Source organism: Mustelus asterias, chromosome 15 (genome assembly GCF_964213995.1).
Source record: "Mustelus asterias chromosome 15, sMusAst1.hap1.1, whole genome shotgun sequence".
Taxonomy (NCBI): domain Eukaryota; kingdom Metazoa; phylum Chordata; class Chondrichthyes; order Carcharhiniformes; family Triakidae; genus Mustelus; species Mustelus asterias.
Window position 1 is genome coordinate 38,879,547 of NC_135815.1, and position 22,810 is coordinate 38,902,356.

At 41.8% G+C, this 22,810-nt stretch overlaps 1 protein-coding gene across 1 annotated transcript in view; it reads left to right on the plus strand.

The window, feature by feature from the left end:
• Positions 1–22,810, plus strand: part of ush2a (Usher syndrome 2A (autosomal recessive, mild)) — a 916,330-nt gene that overhangs the window by 704,275 nt on the left and 189,245 nt on the right. Inside the window, exons 49-51 of the mRNA XM_078230465.1 lie at positions 64–232; positions 1,339–1,560; positions 20,947–21,155. Coding sequence (XP_078086591.1) covers positions 64–232; positions 1,339–1,560; positions 20,947–21,155 — 600 coding nt within the window. The remainder of the gene's footprint in view (positions 1–63; positions 233–1,338; positions 1,561–20,946; positions 21,156–22,810) is intronic.

Genomic DNA, 22,810 nt, shown 5'->3' on the forward strand with positions numbered 1-22,810 from the left:
GTTGTTACTGTGGGAAAACTGATGATGTGTTTTGCATGAAATGTTCCATAATGTTCTTAATAGGTTTGCTGTGATGGAGTGCTGTACAGCAGTCAGCCAAACCACTCTTGCTGTGAAGACAGATACATTGCCTCGAGTTTGAATTCCTCCACAGTTTGTTGTGGTGGGCTTCTCCACACGTTTCAGTCTGGGTTTCAATGCTGCGGGATTTATTTCGTTAGAGTTCTGCCAGGTAGGCGAGACTAAATTTTTGCAAGCTCTGTTGTTAAACTGTACACTGACATTCAGCACTTGACATTTTTAGCATGATTAAGTGCCAGGAATACTTTGTTTCCCCTTACTGCACAAATGAACCTCAAGCTCTTAAGTATATCAAGTGCCGCAGACAGAGCTGCTGGAAGAAAAACCAATCGACCTCTGCATAGTTACAGCATTCTAACTGCAGTGCTAAAATCTGTCAACATATATGATCATCAAAAATCACACCCCTGCCAAATTCTAGGTTGCAACATTACCCATGAACTTCCAGTCTTCTAATGTTCGTAAAGATCTTTTGGGTATGTGAATAGACAAATGGCACAGCAACTAGTGATAACAATGAACCCGCTAAAGTTTTTAATTTTTTGTATTCTGCAATTCTGTGCTTTGTTGGTGTTTAGCATGATGAGAAATAGAAATCCCAGAGGGTTTTTTTGTTCTGTGGCCCGGAACTCTCCGGCCGTTCACCCCGGCAGAATGTTCTGGTCCTGCCGGTGGCATACCCCCTGCCATAGGTTTCCCAGCGGCATGGGGTGGCTTCAATTGGAATCCCCATTGACAGTGGAGGGTGGGGTACCAGAGGATCCCACCACCAGCGCAAGGCACCCCACCTCCCACCGGCGAGAAACACACTGAAGAGAATCTTGCCCGTGATCTCGAAAGAGTAGATTAAATATAAATTTCAGGCGAAGGAAATTTGATATTCTGTGGCTGTTCCCCAAATTTAGTTCAAAACTTCCAAGGTGAGATTGTAAAATTAGGTGCTGTTTTCCCCAATTCAGTCCTGCTCACAAGGTAGACTTTGTATGATCAGAACTGTTTTATCTACTTCTAAGCCTGTCCTTTGATTTTTTTTTCACTTAACATGTGCCTTTATTCAATTAAAAGCTTTCCATACGTAAGATTATTAATGATGATAATAAAATTCGACCATTGTAAAATTGATATCAGGCCAAGGTACTTGGGATACACTTCAAATGATAAAAAGAGTTGAGAACATCTGCAAGATTTTATAAAACTTACAGTGAGATATGCCTAATTTGATCTCTTTATAATAATGTGCTAAATATTTGTTTCCAGGTGAAGTTTGCTGCCCTAATGTGCAGCAAAACCAAGTCTCCGTTGGAATTGGCGATTCATGCTGCGGTGGAAGCCCATACTTTGAAGGGGACGGCCAGATCTGTTGTGGAAATTCACTTCATGATGGTTTTAACCAGCAGTGCTGTGGCAAACAGCTAGTTAGCGCAAACCTTTTGTGTTGTGGGAATGAAGAAGATGGAACTGCTTTTGAACCCGTTACAGGTGAGATGCAAAGAAAACTGAGAGAAATCATAGACGTTTGGCAAGGAATAAAAACAATCAGTTCTCTGGCAATTTAGAAATGTCTGTCGCTAATTATAATGGAAGTGAATGCAAGTAAAAATGTAAGATCAAAATTCAAGTCAACTACTTTGAAAACAGGAATTTCACTCATTTGGCAAAAAAGTGTCCACACAGATTCATGTTACAATAAACAAAATGTTCTTCAAGCCTACAAGTGTCATCACAGTGCATTACTGCTCATTGCAAAGCAGATTGAAATGAAACATTTAATTTTGCACCAAGTATCATTTTGGAGGTAAATACTTCCACAAGTTTAAAATGGCAATTTTAAGGATTCTAACTTCTAATCAGGTCTTAACCTTGGTAACAAATAGTTGATTTTATCTAAGCTCAAAATTTGGGGGAAAATAGTTACAAACCGAAACCTTTGTGAAATAAAAGTGAAATACTGCAATGCTGGAAATCAGAAATAAAAACAGAAAATGTTGGATAAACTCAGCAGGCCTGGAAGTTTCTGTAGAAGTGTCGTATGGACTCAAAACATTAACTGTTTCTCTCCCCACAGATGCTGCCAGACCTGCTGAGTTTATCCAACATTTTCTGTTTGTACTATCTTTGTGAAATAGCTTGGTTCTCAGTTGATGGAATGTAAATTTTAATACTTTTAAATTAGTCTCATCATTACTATTGTGATCCTGTATGTTCGCATGTTCCAGATTATTAAGTTTTTTATTAACTTGTTAAAGTTATCTTTCTTCAAAAATATTTGTAAATGTAGAGTGGTGTGTGTGACTTTGTCCCTTTAAATGGCTACATGGATAAAGTTTTCCTCTGTGGGCTAAAAATAACAAAGTCATGAATGTGCTCATTATAAATGTCTCCGCGATATTGCGGTGATTAGCACAGTGGAGAAAACTTTCCTTTTTAAAAGAAACTTAATTATCTTAGCTGCTGGGGAAAAGAGAAAGAAATCAAGGGTGGAATTTCCCTGTTCCACCTGCTACAGGAATCGTAGCGGATGGGACGGGAAAATTCTGCCCTAGATTCTTTTTCTTCCCCTGGAAAATCCTGCCCAAGATCAATGGACCTTTGCATGGTCCATGCAAAGATCCATTGGCCTGGGGTGGGATTTTCCGGTCTTGGGACGAATGTGGCCGGAAAATTCCACCCCTAATGTTGAAACTCTGAGTACTACAAATGCACACAGATCCATCAATATCTTAAGAGAGAAAGGATGTTAAATAGTGTAAAGCCTTGACAGGTTTAGGAACTGGATGATGGCACTGTACAAAACAAAGGTGAAAACTAGTTGATGATTTGCACAGGATGGGGGTGATTTTGAGCCCGCTCTCTCCGGCTGTGAAAATGGCAGTGCGTATTCAAAATCCAGAAAACGCGATTCGCCCTGGCAAGTTTCCGAGTTCCGATCTTACCAACCTCTCGCCGGTGCAATGGACTGCAGAAAGCTCATTTTAATACATTAGTATGTCATTATCCTGAACACTCTCTGGGAGTCTCTCCCACAACCCCCAGCCCACACCGGATATTCAGAAGGCTCCATTTGCAACAGGTTCACCGATACGTTAACCTGTCATAGGGTCTCCGTATAGGAAATAAAGTTATAGCCCCCAGGGAAGAGGGACATGGCCAGGCAGTAGCCCAGCAATGCCTCATGGCACTGCCCCTTGGCTCAGGTTGGCACTGCCACAGTTTGACACCATGGCAAGGATGTGAGTCATGGCTCAGGCTGTGGGGGCGGGAGGGGAGGGAGAAGGTGCGAAGGTACCAATGATTGGGGTGGGGGGGGGGGGAGTGGAGGAGAAGGGGTCAATGATCAAGGGGGGGTTGGGGTAGTGGGCCCCTGAGACCTCTGTGGTGGGCTGGGGGGAGGTTTATTCAGGTTCTGATTGAGGCGCCTTTTCAAGATTGCACCCGATCTCCGAGCAGCGGGGTTTTGCCAGCATGTTAAGGTCCTGTGCCCCTGTATGATGGCGTGGAAGACGACCCTTTTTTTGACATAGTGTCGTAAGACCTGGAGAGAAAATTGATCAGACATAAACTAGAAAGAAAGCTCCCCCAGAAACACTCTGCCATTATTTGTTAAGATTCCGCCTGATTGGTCTGAATTTTCTTGAAAACTTGCCTGATCTTTTTTTTAATTTGACTGGACATCTGCAGAACCCTGAGAGAAATGGGCTGGGATCTTTCTGGCCCTGGAGTGATGGGTTGGGAGGTGGGTGGGTCAGAAAAATGCCAGAGATGCTGCATGATAATTGTTTTACATTTAGAAGCAATGGTCAGATATAATAAATGTCCCAACACTGGAAACAGTGGCCTATCATTGGTCTTCCAGGGGAAAATGTAGATTTCTGCTGCCTAGTCACATTGTATTGAAGGAGCATACTCTACAAAATTAAGATTAAAAAAGCCTCACAAAACATAGTCATGGAAATGGCAGCACTAGCTGCTCACAATATTCTGCATTGACTCAGATGGTATAATGCCTCAGGGGATGACTGACAGGCACCATCTTTGCCAGGATCCTTTGCTGTTCCACCTGCCCTCTTTCCACCCACCTCAGAGTGTGGCAATGCATTAAGCCTTGCATCGGACATTCACGGCTGTCTACAGTATGGCACACCAGTGTGACTCTGAGGCAACAGGCTTGTAGGATATTTTGTGTTGGGGAGCACAACATGCCATCTGGAACAGGCCATTGCATTCATGCAGCCTCATCAACTACCATCTGTGAGGCGGGGTGGAGGGCGGTTGGTGGACATATATCACCACATATAGATCAGAGACAATCACAAGGACTGCCGAGTGCCAAGTCAGGTTCTCTGGGATGTTGTCCTCATATTTTGCAAAATATTAGACCCTCTGGCCTTCAGCCCTCGCACCCCCTCATCCTCCCACCCACTCTCCATACTCAATCCATGTTAACTCATTCCACCCACCCCCTATGCCCCTCATACCCTACATGTTAACACAAGCACCCACTCGCATGGCCCCTTTTATCCCTCACACCAACTTAATGTCAACTCATGACAACCCGCCACCAATCTTTGCCCTTACACATTTCATGCCATCTCACTCGATATTCATCATGGGCACACCTCAGGAGCCATGTTGAGATGAAATAAAATAAATATCTAAATATCTACAGCTTTCATTGTACTAAAAAAAAACACTTACATTCACAGAAGCTAATTTAAAACATTTAAATCCTGAGTACTTATTTCCTGATAAAAAGCAGACATCTATTTCTCGCCCCACCTCAAATGCAATTGATCTTTCAATAACCTCTTGAGCTGTCAATTAAATTGTGAATTTAGGATCTCCTCCTAAGATAATGATAGGTTGTTGAGCAGCCAAGCATTAATAATTACATAATGTTAGCTCTTGAGATAGCGTCAACTAGTAACTATTGTAACTGCGAGAATAGATTTTTCTCAACTCTAAAAGACACAAGCAGCCTATTTTTTTATTTTTAAAAAGCTGAACATTGAAACAACTGCACAGCTTGGCTGTTCTGCAGACTTTATCCACCCTTTAAGAGCATTTATGACTACTGCCTAAGGTTGTAATAACCACATGAAAGGTTAAGACCATTGTTGCAGCAAAAATGGGGTCCGTATGAACTCAGCACCAATTTTAAATTGTCCTGCTGCGTTTGGGTTTCCCTCATGTATGAGTCATACCCCTCCCCCTTTTCTCAATCAGCAAAAATTGGAACTGTCGGATATACAGATGGAATTTCCAGATCTGGATACTGCCATCATTTCTAAAGGTCCATGGAGTCTCCAAAACTACTTAAAAATCTGGGCTGTTTAATTTCCTCTTTGGCTTATTTTTAGGTTCCCTTTAGTCACAAGTATTTTGTTCTCTTGTTTCTCTCGCAAACAAGGATTAATTTAACATGTCTGCCCTTCCTTACTATCCATCACAGTCTCACTAACATTCATTTTTAATGGGCCCACATTTCCATTTATCACTCTCATTCTGTTTATATATTCATAAATGTTAACTTTGATATCCCTTGCAAGCTTTTCATGTGTTTTATTTTGCACTTCTTATTCTTTGTATCTCTTTGTTTCTGTTTTATCCAAGCCAACTGGATTTCCACTTATTCTTGCCTTTCTTTCTGATCCTGTTTTATTGATGCTGTCCCTTGTTGTGCTGATCATCATTGGATAATTGCACTAGTGAACCCTTTGCCTTTTATGCATTTCTAGGCACTCATTTTGTACCATAAAAAATACTTTTTAAGGCTAGCCTTTTTAAGACTAAAAGGCTAACCTTTTAAGGTTAGAAGTACTTGCAGAACATTCTGCACTCTCTCCTTTCCTTCCCTATGTATAGTATGCTTTGTCTGTATAGCGCGCAAGAAACAATACTTTTCAATGTATACTAATACATGTGACAATAATAAACCAAATCAAAAAGTACTTCTCCAAAGTTGCTTCCTGACTCCTTCAGTGAAGTAGTTTTCCACCCCCTTCAGCTACTGAGGTATCATTACCACTGTTAGTTTCTATCATCCTTGGAATCCTTGGCGCCCTATTCTCATCCACCTCTTATTTCCTCTTCCCCTCTCCACTCAGATCCTGCCCACCTTGTACTTCTCATGCACCTTGCCCTCTTGCTCATCTCTCCTCTTCATTTGTCCTCTCCTTACCCTTACCTTCCTAACCCCTTTCTCGCCCCTGCCCTTCCTTTCCATGGTTCAGTAATTCCCACCCACCCGTTCAACCTGTTTGATTTCAAGATCAACCCTATATGCAGCACAGAGCTAGTTAACTAATATTATAAAAACTTTATCCAATCTCCAATTTGCACCTTAGACTTTTGCGTTTCAAGTATTTATGGCATCCAATTACCAATTACCATCTTCAAATTACCATTCGTCTTGCTCCATTTTACACTCACAAGACAATAACGAACCACAAATCTATAACATTTGCAAAATAATGATCAATAATCCCAACAATAGCCAATTGGGAATTACTAAAGAATTTGTTTCTGTGCAATCTCGACCAATGAAAGAGAACAGAATCACAGCCAATCAACCACTTAAAGTTCCTCTGTTTTGCTAACAGGTCATTGATCTGAAACATCTGTTTCTCCCTCCACAGAGTCTAACTGATCCACTGAGTGTTGCCAGCATTTTCTGTTTCTATTTCAGTAACCAGTTTTGACAATTCTCAGTTTTTCCCCTTTAGTCACCAGCTATGAGTTCAAAATAAGGTTTCCAACATAATACATATTTTACAAGCGAGTTCAGAGATGAAGAGAGACTGTGGATTTTTATGATGTTTATAGTGAGAACTAAAGAAACAATGCTTGCTTACACAAAGATTTACTTCTGAAGCTGCGATGGATAAGGGAAATTAATTATTTAACTTTCACAAATTAACAATTACTTGTTCCTTATCTCTGAGTAAAAGTCTTAGAAATTTCTTTTCATTTTTTTCCCCCATCAGACATATGTAGCCTTTCCTCAGTTTAATACCTCACCCCCATAATGTGTTGTGGGCAGCACAATGGTATAATGGTTATAATTGCTGCCTCACAGTGCCGGGGACCTGAATTCAATTCCGGCCTTGGATTACTGTTCGCATGGAGTTTGCACATTCTCCCCATGTCTGCGTGAGTTTCCTCTGGGTGCTCCGGTTTCCTCCCACAGTCCAAAGATATGTGGGTTAAGTTGATTGGTCATGCTAAATTGCCCCTCAATGTCAGGGGAATTAGCAGGATAAATACAGGGGTTACAGGGATAGGGCCTGGGTGGGATTGTTGTTTGGTGCAGGCTCGATGGGCCAAATGGCCTCCTTCTGCACTGTGGGGTTCTATGATTCTATAACCCTGGCTTATAAGAAGCAATGTCATAGATTATTCATAAGTACAGTTAATAACCGTCAAGGCAAAGCTTTCCAAATTTGAATTTTTATATATATATATATATAGCTATGTCTTTGATAAAGAACCTATTTTCTCTAATATTTTCTGCCTCAGATTGTTGCAGTTTTTTAGTTTACTTCTTGCCTAATGGAAAAACTCAGCTGAGGCTAGGACTTCAGATGCTCCAATTGGAAGAAAGTAGATCAATTGCCATGGGTGCTTTTTAATAATCTATCTCATCCACTCAGGTTAAATTCCTATGTGCAGTTGTCAACCCTCCCGAATTTCCTGGGACTCTCCCGGAACGGATGATCGATCAATCTTCCAGGTACTGATACTGACGACCTGGGAGATGAACTCTGCATCCCTCTGATGACCTGAACTTGAGCCCTGTCTAAATTTGATTGACTGTTGCTGCAACTGTACTTTCAATAGGCAAGGTGCAGCAAGTCTTCGTGCTTCAGTTTTGGTTTAGTACCAAAAGGTCCAAATGCTGCAATTTCATTTTGCCACAACTGGTTAGTTCAGAGTGTCTTAATTACCCTTGAAAATGTAATGCATTGAAAAGTACAGTGGGTCTTATAAATGCAGGAAAACTATTGCTTCTTTATATTGATCTTTGACCTCTCATTCTTGCAACCCCGGTGATAGTCACATAGGCAGTAAAATGGGGAGGTGATGACCTAGTGGTAGTATCGCTAGACTATTAATCCAGAAACTCAGCTAATGTTCTGGGGACCCGGGTTCAAAACCCGCCACGGCAGACGGTGGAATTAGAATTCAATAAGAAATATCTGGAATTAAAAATCTACCAATGACCATGAAACCATTGTCGATTGTCAGAAAAACCCATTTGGTTCACTAATGTCCTTTAGGGAAGGAAATCTGCTGTCCTTATCTGGTCTGACCTACATGTGACTCCAGAGCCACAGCAATGTGGTTGACTCTCCAAGGGCAACTAGGGATGGGCAATAAATGCTGGCCAGTCAGTGATGCCCATGTCTCACGAATGAATTAAAAAAACTGGAAGGGTGAAAAATGGCTTCATTTTCTATTCCTGCCACGCCCAGATTTTGGTCACTCCCTTGAAGTTCCAACATGGCATCCATAGTATGTGAGCACATTTGTGGGGTGAATCACGCCAGAAACAATCCTAATGAGAAGGTTAGAGTGTGCAAAGAAGAGAAACAAGTCAGGGTGAGGACGAACATTTTGTTTTTGAAATCATAATTGAGTTGCCAAGAGAATCAAGGAGAGAACTCTCTATGCTGAAAATTGCATGTATAGTATTCTCCTTTAATGCATAATTGATGCTGCGGCAGTGAAAGTTACCGACAATTTGAATCAGTCTATCACCTTTAATTTCCCATCACATTGAATCGATGCTGCAGCTGTTGACACCTTTACCAGCCATGTAGCTGCAAATCGCACCACAAAACATCTATCTACCGGCTGCTGCTGTGATTCAACAAGTGCTTGGTGCTTTCTATTGTTGGTTCAAGTGTCAAAAGCCCATAGTGTGAAGTGTGGCAAGTGCTGAAGGGCTTTTTGCTGACTTCAAGACATCTACAAAAGCCAGTTGTTCTAAGATATTGGTGAACTATTGGGTATTCCCTTGTAGGCTAATTTGGAGAATGAAGAGGACACACAGAACAGTATAAGCTGCTGGTAGGGAGAGAGGAATAAGAGGGGGGTAGGGTGCTCAGCAGGAGCCATACGTTGTTCAGGGAGTAATTGTCCTACCTGAACCTCAATGAGAGACAGTGTATCATTTTGATAGTGGTGTGATGGTAGTGTCATTGGACTTGTAGGACTCCAGTGGTGTTCCTCCACTGCCTGGCCAGGTTGCAGCTCTTGGTTATCTGAAAGGAACAAAAGCACCATGGTAAGGTTCTGGAGTGGGAAGGAAGGAAAAATAAGAGGTGCATGTTACACCGTCTGCAGCTAGTAAATCAGAAAATATTGTGCGATGAGTGGGAAGTAGAATGTTGGAAGGAGGATTAAATATAAAGATACCATTATCCGCAGTGGTTTCAGCCCCACTGATGACCATGGTCTCAGCAATGGCATCTCAATAATGACTAGCACTGTTTCCTCCTCATGGGTTAGGGTGTAAAGTACATTTGTTACCCTCTGGTTTGCTCCAGTTGTGGAGTAGTGGTGCAGTTGGTGGGGTATGGCATTTGAAAATGTGTTTACTGATCTTGACCACTTCAGTGGCCGGTCATGTGAGGTCATTCTGCCTCTTGCAGGGCCTGAATCCCAGCCCTCAGGGCTTGACTCCTGGCAATGACCTCCATGGCTATCTGCTATGCTTACTTCTGAGTGTATGGCTGGAGGATCTCCTGGCACCCTACAAATACAGAACATTGCTTCAATTTTCCACTTGCCCCACTAAATCTTGGAGCTCACTCTTTCCTATGTTTCTTCATTGTTTCCCAGATCAGGTCAAATTCACTTTCTGCATGACTGCTAGCATTTGCTCCAGCCATTTTATGAGGGTCAGGCCAGTATGTGCAATTTTGGGCTCCCTGCTAATGCTTGCAGCAGATGAACAGTATGGTTAACACCCGCTGCACCCAGCAATCTTTCAAATGAGAAGGTTTGCATGTTGCCTGCCTTACATTAAATGGATGCAGATTAATAGTGCTCCACCACCCCTGTGTGGGATTTTGGGGACAATCCAAGTTAGCCCCAGTAGACTTTGTTTAACAGTCCCAAAGCATAGTTGGCTACCAGTCTGGTTAAACTGTTTTTCCATTATGTGGCGACTGGCCAGAAGGAGACTCTATTTCTTTTCACCTTAGTGTCCATATTGACTTAACTGTGGCTAGTAAAAGCACTGCACTGATGGCAGCATAAATTGAAGCCCCTTCCACCCCTTTCCCCAACAAACACTCAGACATGCATTTTGAACCTGTTTTGTGAAGAAAATACTAAGAAGTCTCACAACACCAGGTTAAAGTCCAATTGGACTTTAACCTGGCGTTGCGAGACTTCTTACTGTGTTTACCGCAGTCCAATGCCAGCATCTCCACATTGTGAAGAAAATGCCATGGCACAGTGGATTGACATCATGACATGGGTAATATTGGCCAGGATTAACCTGCGCACTGCGCTGCTCGAGTAGCACAGCAGGCCAGGAGACATCAGCGACATGTAGCGGGACCAGTGACTGGTGTCTGGTTGATCGTGAGTCTCCCAGGCCCTTTTTTTCCATGTAACCAGTCCCATGCCGGTAATTGGCACAGGGCTGATTACCATATGGAAATCACCATTTCCATATGATTAGCGAGCCCGGGACAGTAGTCTCCAGGCCCGCTAGTGTCTCTCCCCCCACTGGGAGAGGTTCCCACCACTGGGGTTTACAACTACTCCCCACCAATGGGGACCAGGCATGCTCATCTCTCTGGTGAGGACATAGGCCATTGAGGCATCCCCGGGCGATCGGGGACAGGGTCACTCTGGGACTGCCCAGTGGGCACCCTGGCACTGCCCACTGGGCACATTGGCACTGACCACTGAGCACCGGGGGCAGTTGGGGTTGGCCATCAGGAGGCCAGCGACTGTGTGGGGGGGTCAGGACTTAGGATGGCCGGCGATCGGTGGGTGTGGGTTCAAGTAGGCCTGCGACTGGGAGGCCGGTTTTCAGGGGGGTTCAGTGCACATGTGCCAATCTCCCCACTGATAGATCGACACATGTGCAGTGGCCCACTCAGTATTATGCTGCCGGCCTCTCCAGCAAGATGAGGCCCCATCCGCCCCAGTTTCCAGCATGAATCTCTGAGGCAATCTGTGATGCACAGAATGCTGGAGATAAGTGAAACTAGTACACCCAAACAAGAGGCGGGAAATTCTCTGTTTTCCCACCTGTTAGGCACTTAGTTATTGTTTGGAAGAATCCCGGCCATTGCGTTTGGGCAGTGGTCAATTTATCACGACCAACCATGCATTCTCATCCCTCAAAATGCAATTTGGTATTGGTTTCCCTGTGTCTCGTTGGATAAATTTGAGAGAAATGTTATTAAGCCATTATGTACATTAACATTTGCAGACTGCAATGCATGTCATTGACCAAATGTCACGGGATCAAATCTCCGGGAATAGATCCAAATTAAATTGGCAACTGTATTCCTCTGTGTTAATTTCACAAAGTTGTTAACCTGTTTCAAATCAATAAGTTAAAATATTCATTAAAATAACGCACATTGGAATTTTACTAGGATGTGTTGATCAGGTTATTAAACTTAATGCTTAGCCAATTTTCTGTGCTGTAGCAGGGGACTACTCACAGGCAACTTGAGAAGCAACAGAAAAATAGCTCCATAGAAACTAGAAGCAGGAGTAGGCCATTCAGACTTCCGAGCATGGTCCGCCATTCATTATGATCATGCCTGATCATTGAGTTCAATATCCTGATCCTCCCTTCCTCCCATATCCTTTGATCCCTTTAGCCCCAAGAACTATATCTCATTTCTTCTTGAAATCAGGCAATGTTTTATTCTCAACTATTTTCTTTGGTAGTGAATTCCACACATTCAGCACCCCCTGGGTGAAGAAATTTCTCCTCGCCTCAGTTCTAGAAGGTTTACCCCTCATCCTCAAACTATGACCCCTAGTTCTGGACTCCCCCACGATCGGGAACATTCTTTCTAAATCTACTCTGTCTAACCTGGTTAGAATTTTATAAGTTTCTATGAGATCCCCTCTCACTCTAAACTTTATTAGTAATCATGATCACAACCTATAAAATTCTTAAGATCAGAGACACACGGGCATACTTTGGCTATTTTTTTGAATTTTTGGAGTGCATTTGTAGTGGTAGCTTTCCCTAAGTATAGATACCAATTGGAGACCAACATGGAGCTGTGAGACTTCCAGTAACAATCTAATGGCATCAAAATTAGAAAAGGTCAAGGCGTAATAAAGAGTAAGAATAATTAATTCTGGGGCAAAATACAAGAGGGAGTGAATGGATCTAACCTATATAAATTGGAATCAAAGATGCCCAATCAGGCAAAACTGTAACTGAACAATGGGCTCCCTTTGGAAAGCTAATAATTTGGATAGAGTCGAGGTAAATTCTGGGATGAAAGGTAGAGCAAATAAATCCAACATTCCCAGATGACAAAGCAAATAGAGAGTAAAATGAAGCAGAGAATGGATAAACATGATAGATGTCAGGTGAATAATACATTTCAAAAACAAGTTCACTTGGAATAAATCAAATTGGCTGAAGACTGGCATCTGAGATGCTGGGGATCTCAAAAGGAGGCCACAATGGGTCATCTACTCAGCCTTTCCGACTGAAGATTGTTGCAAATGCTTCAGCCTTGTCTTTTACACATATGTGCTAGACATCCCCAACATTGAGGAGCCTCCTCCTCCAGTGAATTGTTTAAATTTTTACCACCATTCACAACTGGGTGTGGCAAGACTGATCAGTTAGTTGTGAAATCATTTAACAGTCTATCACTTGCTGCTTATGCTGTTTGGCAAGCAAGTAGTCCTGCGTTGTAGCTTCACCAGATTTGATTCGCATTTTTAGGTATGCCTTGTGTTGCTCCTGCATGCACTCCTGCATTCTTCATTGAACTCTTGGCTTGGTGGTAATGGTAGAATGGGGGATATGCTATGATGTTGCAGATTGTGATTGAATACAGGTTTGCTGCACCCGCTGGCCCACAGAACCTCACAATTGTCCAGTCTTCATTTGCTGAATTTGTTCAAAATCTATCTCATTTATGTGGTAATGCCACATAACATGATGGAGGGTATGTGGTGTGACTGGCTAGACTATATCATAGGGCATTTAAGAGTCCACCACATGCTGTGATCTGGAATCACATGTAGGCCAGATCAGGTAAGGATGGGTTTTTGCGACAATCGACAATGGTTTCATGGTCACCATTAATTCCAGATTTTCACTGAATTCAAATGCCACCAACTGCCATGGTGGGATTCGAACTCAGGTCCCCAGAGCATTAACCTCGGTCTTTGGATTACTTGTCCAATGACAATACCACTGCGTCTCCACCGCCCCTTAAATTGCGAAGGGCAAATCATGTCTCACCAACTTGCTTGATTTTTTTAATGAGGTAACAGAAAGAAAAGATGGGAGTAATGCAGCTGATGTGGTGCAAAATTTGACAAAATTCCAGAATAACACGGCCTGTGAGCAATGTTTGAACTCATGGAATAAAAGGGACAACAGCAACATGGATATGAAATTGGCTAAGTGACAGGAAATAGTAGTGGTTAATGGTTGTTTATCGGATTGGAGGAAGATTTATAGCAGGAATTCCTAAGGGTTGGTGTTGGGACCACTGCTTTTGATATATTAATGTTCTAAACTTTGCTGTAAAGGGCTCAATTTCAAACTTGCAGAAACTTGGAAGTATTGGGAACTGAGAATGGTAACGTTAAATTTCAAAAGGACGAAAATTGATGAAATGGGCGGACAAATATCAGATGGTATTTAGTGCAAAGTAGTGTGGAGTGAGTCAGCTTAGTCAGAAGAATGAGGAGAATCAATATAAAATAACATACAATTTTAAAGGGAGTGCAGAAACACTGGGACTTGGGAGTATATGTGCATAAATCAGTGAAGGTAGGCAGGTTGAGAGCGCAGTTAAAAAAAAATACAGGCTCTTAGGTTTTATAAAGAGAGGCATAGAGTGCAAAAGCAAGAGAGCCATGGATAAACCTGTGTAAGCACAGTAAGAAGTCTCACAACACCAGGTTAAAGTCCAACAGGTTTATTTGGTAGCAAATACCATAAGCTTTCGGAGCGCTGCCCCTTCGTCAGATGGAGTGAAAATCTGTTCTCCAACAGTGCACAGAGACACAGAAATCATCATAAACCTGTGTAAAACAGTGGTTTTGTTTGAACTGAAGCATTACATCCTATTCTGTATACCACACGTTTGGAAGGATGTGAAGGCAGTAGAAAGGGTGAAGAAAATGCTCTTGAGAATGATTCCAGGGATGAGCAAGTTCAGTTTCATCAAGAGATTGGAGAAGCTGGTTCTGTTCGCCTTGGAAAAGAGAAAGTTGAGAGGATATTTGATCGAGGTATTGAAAATCATGAGGGATCTGGACAGAGTAAATAGGGAGAGATTGTTCCCATGGTAGAAGAATTGAGAACCTGAGGATATGGATTGACGGACATAGACAAGTTAGTGAAATGTGTCGACAAGTGACAAATGATATTTAGTGTGGAGAAGTGATGCACCTTGGTGGGCAGAATGGAGGGATTAGTAAAATAAACAATGGTAACATGAGGGAAATCTTTATAACATTGTGAATGGCTAGGATCTGGAATGTACTCCCTGTGAATGTGATGGAGGCAGATTTTTAAAAGAAAATTGGATTGTTATCTGAAGCGGAAGATTTGCAGGGCTACCTTGTAAAGGCAGGGGAATAGCACTAGGTAATTTGTTCGTGTAGAGAACCAGTACAAGCATCATGGGCCAAATGGCCTCCTCCTGCACTATAACCTTTCTATGATTCTATTCTATGATCCTATATATGAATAAGGAATGCTTTCGTTCTATCAGTGAATGTGTCAGAAACAGAATGGCCCAGATTTTGCAGTCTAAAGGAACAACACTCGTCATTTACCACATTGGCAGCAAGCCACAAGGTTTTCTCAGGTCTTTGAGCAGAGATTCACTCTAATCCAGGGTGCGATCTTACCGCCCGTTCGCGCCATGCTCCCGCTGCAGTGAAGACGGAGAATTTGGCAACAAGCCAAGTTTTCGTTCACTGCAGCGGGATGAGAAAATCCCACCGGTGTGAATGGTCGGAAAATTCCAGCCCTCGTGTCTGACCAGCACAGTGCCCTCTTCAGGGAATCTGTGACCAAGGAAAGGAGTAAAGAGGCTCCTTAACCAATCAGATTCAATAATCCCCATTTGATTATTTGAAATTTGATAAGGCCCCAAAAGCAGATGTGGTGACTTTAACGCATGATTAAGCCATGGCCATTGTTTCTGTTACAGACAGTATGCAAACCTCATTTAGCTGCATGTAATCAGTGCTTTTGAGTGGTCGCAGGCCTTAACAAGTTCAGCATGCGCAGATTACTGTCATGCACATTCAGATTGTGGCCATTCTGACTGCAGGTACAGGTGCTCAAAGGGGCTTGCAATATCTCACAACAGTCCAGAAATCTATCACCATAGAATCAGCATCCTCTAACACATACTAGGATTGCTGCGGTGCCACCCCGGAGCAGTAGCACCATTGAGCATGATCCACTCTCAAGATGAGAGCATTCATTCTCCAGACACTGCCACTCTGCCAGTACCCTTGTTTTTCTTTTAAATTTTTAAAAAATCTTTAAGTTACAAAGCCAATGTTCAGAGTGGATCGGAATCCATTCCTTACTTGCTCCAAAAACCAAATTCAAAATCCAATTGAATCTAATTCATGGTCCCCACAAGAGAGACAAACCAGATCCAAGTAAGGCATTGCACCCAATCTTGGTCTTGATCCGATGCTTGGTCTTAGCCAAAAGGCCGAGAAGCCAGTGCCCTTGTTGTTCCTTGTTATCCACACAGTGCAGACAGCAGCCATCCATGCTGAGGTGGTGCAGTCAGAAGCTATGCCTTGTAGGGCTACAGTTGCACAAGGCTGTCCTACAAGACTGCAGTCTCCCTCCCCAATCACGCTGCAGTCACTGGGGTAACACTGCATGGAAGCACTAGGACAAGCAAATGCAAATGGAATACAGAGGGTGAATAGTTGAATATTGTATGCAAATGAACATTGTTTGGAGTGGAATATTTGTTTAATGATGGTTTTTATTTTAGTATTATGACCAAGCAGATGCAGTGATAGTCAATACAAGGGGAAGGGAAGGTACGGGATTGGTGGGAATTGAGATTTTGCTCAATGATGCCACAGTCAAATGAGTTGATGGACAGTCCAGCCATGAATGGGTTAGTTTGGTTACTTCTTTCCTTCCCCTAACTGCTCCTTAGCTAGCGGCTGTGTAGCTGATGGCAAGGGCTGTGTCCTGACAATGGAAACACTGCAGTTTGCAGTAGACCATTGTGACAGTGCTTTGTTGAGTTCTGCAGGGTTTATCCAAAGTGGCTCAGGCAGCAGAAGCTTTACTTCAGCACTCCTAATCTGGTCTAATTGGTCACATTTTGTGTAGCCGCATGGCATTCTTTATATACATTGTACTTCTCTGTGCATGTGTTGTGCTTGAGAGCTAGGAGCCACATGGTCAGCCCCTGCCCTAATTGGCAGTGGGGGCACAATGTAGATGATACACTGGATTGATGCAGAGTGAAAGGCATCATGACCCCTGCCAAGGTGCTGGACATTGACCTGCATGATGCATTGCCTGTGGCTGCACACCAGCTGGATGTTGAGGGAATGGAATCGCTCCTGGCTACATATGTTTCAGAATTTACACACAGTGCCTGCAAAGCTATCTGCTTCAGTTTATGAGATCCTGCACTGTGGAGGAGCCTGATGTCCTCACAAAGCCACAGGCTGTCTGCACCCACTTCTCTCTGGCAAGAGAAAATGAGGTTCTGTATTCTCTTGGAATACAGAACCTCAGTGGCACCCCTTATTCAACAGTGGCCGGTGAATTGGGAGATGTTGCAAATATTGCCTGCTCAATCCTGGAAGGTACCAGATGTATAAAAGTTTGTGACCATTGTCAGCAACTGGCAATCCACTCCACACTCTGACCTGAGCCTGCAGCTGTGGTTGTAACGGGCAGGTGCTGTGTTGCAGTGAGGATCTCTGAGATGTCTGACATACTGTACCTCACTGATTTTTGTAGAAACATTGCTCCTTGACAGAAATGGCCTCCTGCTGAGATCCCTTCTCCCTGTCCCTCTTCCTGCATCTTGACCTACTCCATGTTGTTTCTGCTGAATCTCCTGTCATACAATATTCCAAAGTAGATTCAAACATCTGATTCCTGTCTCAGAAGTGGTTTATGTAGAATCCTTGAAGTGCCACAGTTCTCTGTAAATTTCAGCATCTGGAACAACTCTACATAACCTTAAAATGTCTTCAATAGCAGTAAGAACCAGGAGAAATCAGTCAGCAACTAACCTGAAAGTATTTGATCCCTTTAAATAGTGCTGCTGGGTTAAGTGTGTGTGTGTATATAATGGGTGAGGGGGCGGTCTGTCCTTCTGTAAGGAGTTTGGGCTGATAAATAACTAACAGAAAGACCATCAAATTGTACCAAAGTGGAAAGATTTATTGAGCATAAAATATGACCGAACAGACTAGACAGTAATTAGCACAATTTAATAGGCTTCTATTTCCTGTTTCAGCTATGGACAATGGAGCATGAAAACCTCAAACTGTCTTGTAGACTTCTCACAACATCTGTAGTTTTTGTAAACTTCTGTAATCTGCTCAGGCTTCTGTAGTTCTCTGATCCCAAGTAAGGACAATCCCTTCCCTTTGGATTTTTTTTCTCTCTGCTGCAATGGACATGATTTCAACCTCCTTTATTAAACCCTAAACTGTTAATTAGTTCCCTCCTTTACAAACCATTTGAACCAAGTGACCAGATACTGGGCACATAGTTGATTAATTTGCCCCTGCCATCTGGTGTTAGCTCCTAATTTATAACGTTCCTAAATAAGAGAATTCTCACACATCCAGATAATCCTTGGCCTCTTCCCTGTCTCGAGAGACAATGAGCACGAGCCACTGGGTCACTAGAGTGACCTCTCCGTGGTGCGTGCCTGGACAGGATATATATGTGAGCTCTGGGTTGTCCAAGTGTCAGAAGCCCTCTCTTGTCCTTGTTGTTGGGGTCCAAAGGTGTGCAAGGCATGACATTGGGCACCAGTTTGGCTGCTGGAACGCGCTCCACCACAGGGCGCACACACAAACTGGGGGGTAATTTTACTGTAGCCAGTCCACCTAACCTGCACTTCTTTGGACTGTGGGAGGAAACCAAAGCACCCAGCAAAAAACCCATGCAAACATGGGGAGAATGTGCAAACTCTGCACAGACAGACACCCGAGGCTGGAATTGAACCTGGTCCCTGGAGCTAATCAGTGCCCCACTGTGCTGCCCCACACGTCCAGACACTTTATCAGTTATGTATTGGTTTTGACTAGTTCAGTACGGTTGCATGCAGTTACAAACAAATAGTATGCAAGCTGCAGAAAAAAAATAAAGCATATTATCTCTGCCTACATACCTTGGAAATTATGTGAACCTCCCCTCTCAGTGTTTTTTTTTTTACGTGAATTTGTTATCTAATGAGTTTGGCCAGGTATTGCTGGAGTAGGGCATCTTGTGATGTACCATATCAGTTAGACTTTTCTGCTTCGATCAGCTGGAGGGTTTTTTGCACCATAACTGGCTAGAAGTGCAAGCTGATAATAGTGAAGGCAATGGAGCATCAGGGGTCACAGTGAACAGAGAGACCAATGCTGTATCTGCTTAACCAATGAGATTAACCAGTGAGGGCGGCACAGTGGTCAGCATTGCTGCCTCACAGCGCCCGGGTCCTGGGTTCAATTCCCGGCTTGGGTCACTGTCTGTGTGGAGTTTGCATATTCTCCTCGTGTCTGCGTTGGTTTCCTCCAGGTGCTCCGGTTTCCTTCCACAGTCCTAAGATGTGCAGGCTAGGTAGATTGGCCATGCTAAATTGCCCCTTAGTGTCAAGAGGATTATCTAGGGTAAATGCATGGGGATAGGGCCTGTGTAGGATTGTGGTTGGTGCAGGCTTGATTGGGCCGAATGGCCTCCTTCTGCACTGTAGGATTCTATGATTTAAAGATTATACAGACAGAACATGGCTAAGAAAGAAGGTGAATGGGGTGCTGAAAGAGAGGGTAGGAAAAGTTAGATTGAGAGAGAAGAGGTGGAAAGGTTTTAAAATGTCAAATTTTAAAATTTGATGTTTTAAAAATCTCTACAAACAATTTACCACCTGAAGGAATGCGATTCTACTGTTCAAATTGTTCAATTTCTCTGCCAGAGAGGTTGCTCGGCACAGCATTAAAATTTATCATGTTGTTAAAAGGGTACTTACACAGTAATTACCGCACTTAACTTTCTGTGGCACGTTTAATGTGCAATTAATATGTAAATCCAGCAATTTCTAAAAAATAATGGGGAGGCAAAGAGTAGGATGGTGTTTGTACAAATCACATGGCAGAACATTGTAAATTGACCACCAAGTTCTGGAGAGTTGCAAGAGAAGGCGTATCTCTAAAGCTCTGAATCCACCAGCCAAGTTGCACATAAATAACTGCGTGGGTCATTAAGATGCCATTATTTGTTCCAGCAAGATCTTGTGCAATATCTGACACTGCAACTGCAGTGTACCATAAGGACAAAGCACTTGATTATGAAGTACAATTTATTAAACTGCTACACACTTACATACTTGCACTGAATTACAAATTCAGTTCTACCAAAAATGCTGAACCTCATTTTTTTTTATGCATAAGCAAAAAGAGAAGAAAAAAACTAACCAGCCTGGGATATATAAATATTAAGATATTGGGTGGGATTTTCCCACTGCGCTTGCCCCGAAACCGGAAAATTCCATCTGAACTCATCAACGGATCTTTCCGTGGTTCGCCCCTTGCCCGCTCGGATTCCCATGGTGGGCCGAACGGGAAAATTCTCCCCATTATCTTGAATGCAGCAGATATTTAATTTAAGAAAAGGGAAATATCTTGTTAATGCCATACACATTCGTACCTCCAATACCTAACATGCCAAATTATATATAGATTAGAGTGTATCAATACGCAGATTAATTCCTAAATAAGGAAGGTTGTAATGTACTACGGCTGAGCATAGTTGATATATATTCAATAATCTGAACCACAAAAAGGACAATATTGTAAAGCAGATGCCATTAACAAAAAAATATTCATAATTTTGGAGTTGTTGGTTTTGTTTAATCAAGATCATGCCTTATTTCCATAAAATCACAATTCCAAAGAAAATATTCCTTTTAAAAACTCGAAAATTTGAAGGCATGTAATGATGTCAAGATAAAGATGTCAAATGATGCACTCGACAAAAGTCAAAGTTTAATAGACATTCAAGGCTATTTTAGCAAAAAAATGTCTAGCTGCATATGTGCGACTCATTCAGGCTGAAGTGATGCACTCTGGGAATAACTACCAAACCACACTCTGCAACATCTGCTCTCTCTAAGTGAGTTAGCACACGTCAGACATCTTTATGTCAGAATGCTGCAGTGATGGATGCAGTTGCTGAAATGTTGTATAAAATCTGGTGTGTAGTTCTGGCTGTTAAGTGAAATTGCTATTTAAATTAATGGCGCTGTCATAGTTTATCTGTGCAAAGAATGAACACTGATTAGGGTATTAAGCAATTAGCAATTTATCATACTGGAACAAGCTTGATAATAATTAGAGTGGCATTGCTGTATCAAAGGTGATTAAAAAAATAAAATTTGTTGTTTTCCATTGTGCTAGGGCTGGTCTGTTGTGGGCAGGACCTGATGAATGCATCGATTACCCTTTGCTGCATTGGACCTGATGGGTCAAGGAAATCCCATATCATTGATGGAGCCCAAGTCAAATGCTGTGGTACTGAAGTTATATCCAGCAATGAACAATGTTGTAATGGGGTTGGTTATAATCCCTCAGAACAGGTCTGCGTTGACAGAACTAAAGGCGAAAAGGTAATATATTTACTTTGCTTTGGCATTCGTACATGCTAAATTCACCGTAACCTCACCTTGCGTACAATATAAATAGTTCAAAATGTATTTTTTTGTTGCAGTAACGGATTTACAGTATTTTCCTAGGTTGTTGATAAAAACACATCTATCTGTGATTCTAGGTTTAAAAAAATCTATGGTTGCAGGTGTAAGGGGAGGGATTCAATATTTGGTATCAAAATAGTCCAGTCTCCTAATTATTTAATCTGCAGGAATTTAAACAATAAACCTCCCGAGCAATATTTTTAAAATCTTGAATTGTTTAGCTATTAGTTCCATTAAAGTAAGGAATAGCCCGTAATTTTCTTTAGTTCCTTAAGTGTACAGTGTTTTTAAATTTCCCTCAGAGAAAGGAAGAAATTTTCTGCTTGTTACTTGCACTGAAGTCACCAACTCGTATATAAAGAAGAACCTGTCTGAAAATGGCAAATATAGTATTTCTTTCCTCATGATGTAAAAAGATGAAAATGAGAGAATACAGTCATTAATTTCCTAGATATAACAAAGATCATGAAATCTACCTCCCACAATAAGATCAGTTATTCCATTTCATTTGGTGATAAAATCTGAGCCACCCCTAAATCTAATATTATATGGTGTCCACTAAAAGCCTTAATTTAAATGTTTGCTGCTTTATGCTTGTAGGAATGATGGCTTTTTATTAAGGATTCCCATCTCACCATCCCCAATTCTTTTCTGTCCACTCCTAAATGCATTAGCTCAATTTGGCTTCCAGTTGCTGCCATGATGCCCAAACACAGCACCTCACCCAAGTCATCATTCTTCATATATGAAACCAGAAAAATGATTGTTGGCAGGTTATTTGACAATATGAGGCATCACAACAACATCACTTCCTTTCTTTATCCCAACATCCGAACTTGGACATATCAAGTAAGGATCAGGAACAGGAAACTGGGCTAATACTTTTCATTTTTGTAGTTCAGGCCTACAGTAGCCAATTATAGTTCCTCTGTTAAAATCATGTAAAATTGTCTAGGATTCTCTGTGTTACATAGAATTACATGGTTAGTTAGTCCAAAGAGTTACCTCAGACAGTGCATTTACCCAACCACTCACTGAAGCTGCTTGGTTTCATTGTTGTGAAAACAGATGAGACGTGGGAATACAATAGCAGAAAAGTGACAAAGTGATTCATAAAGTATTTTATTTAAAAACAGATTGGTATCACTTAATTTTAAGTGTGTACTGTCATGTAGCGCTTAATGCCTAACAAAGCCTTAGTGCTCTAACTATAAAAAATGTATAGTTATTTAATAAGATTGAAATCACATTTTATGAATAATGAAAATATCTTTAATAAAAAGGTGGTACACTGCAATAATTAATTAGTAATATTTCCGTAAAAATGTAAATACAAAACTATCCTGCTTTATAAATGTTTAATCATGTGTATAACATGCGTTATTAATTTGTAATAAACACTGGTTGTAAATCATTTAAAAATGTCTTCCTATTAGATTTAGTTCCAGTGTTGAAGTGTAATCACAAATTTTAAACAAATCCTGGTTATGTTATTATTCATTTTATGTGGAGGAAACTATTTGTAGATGTAATAACTTGGATGCGATCTTGTCTTTGTAAAATGACACCAG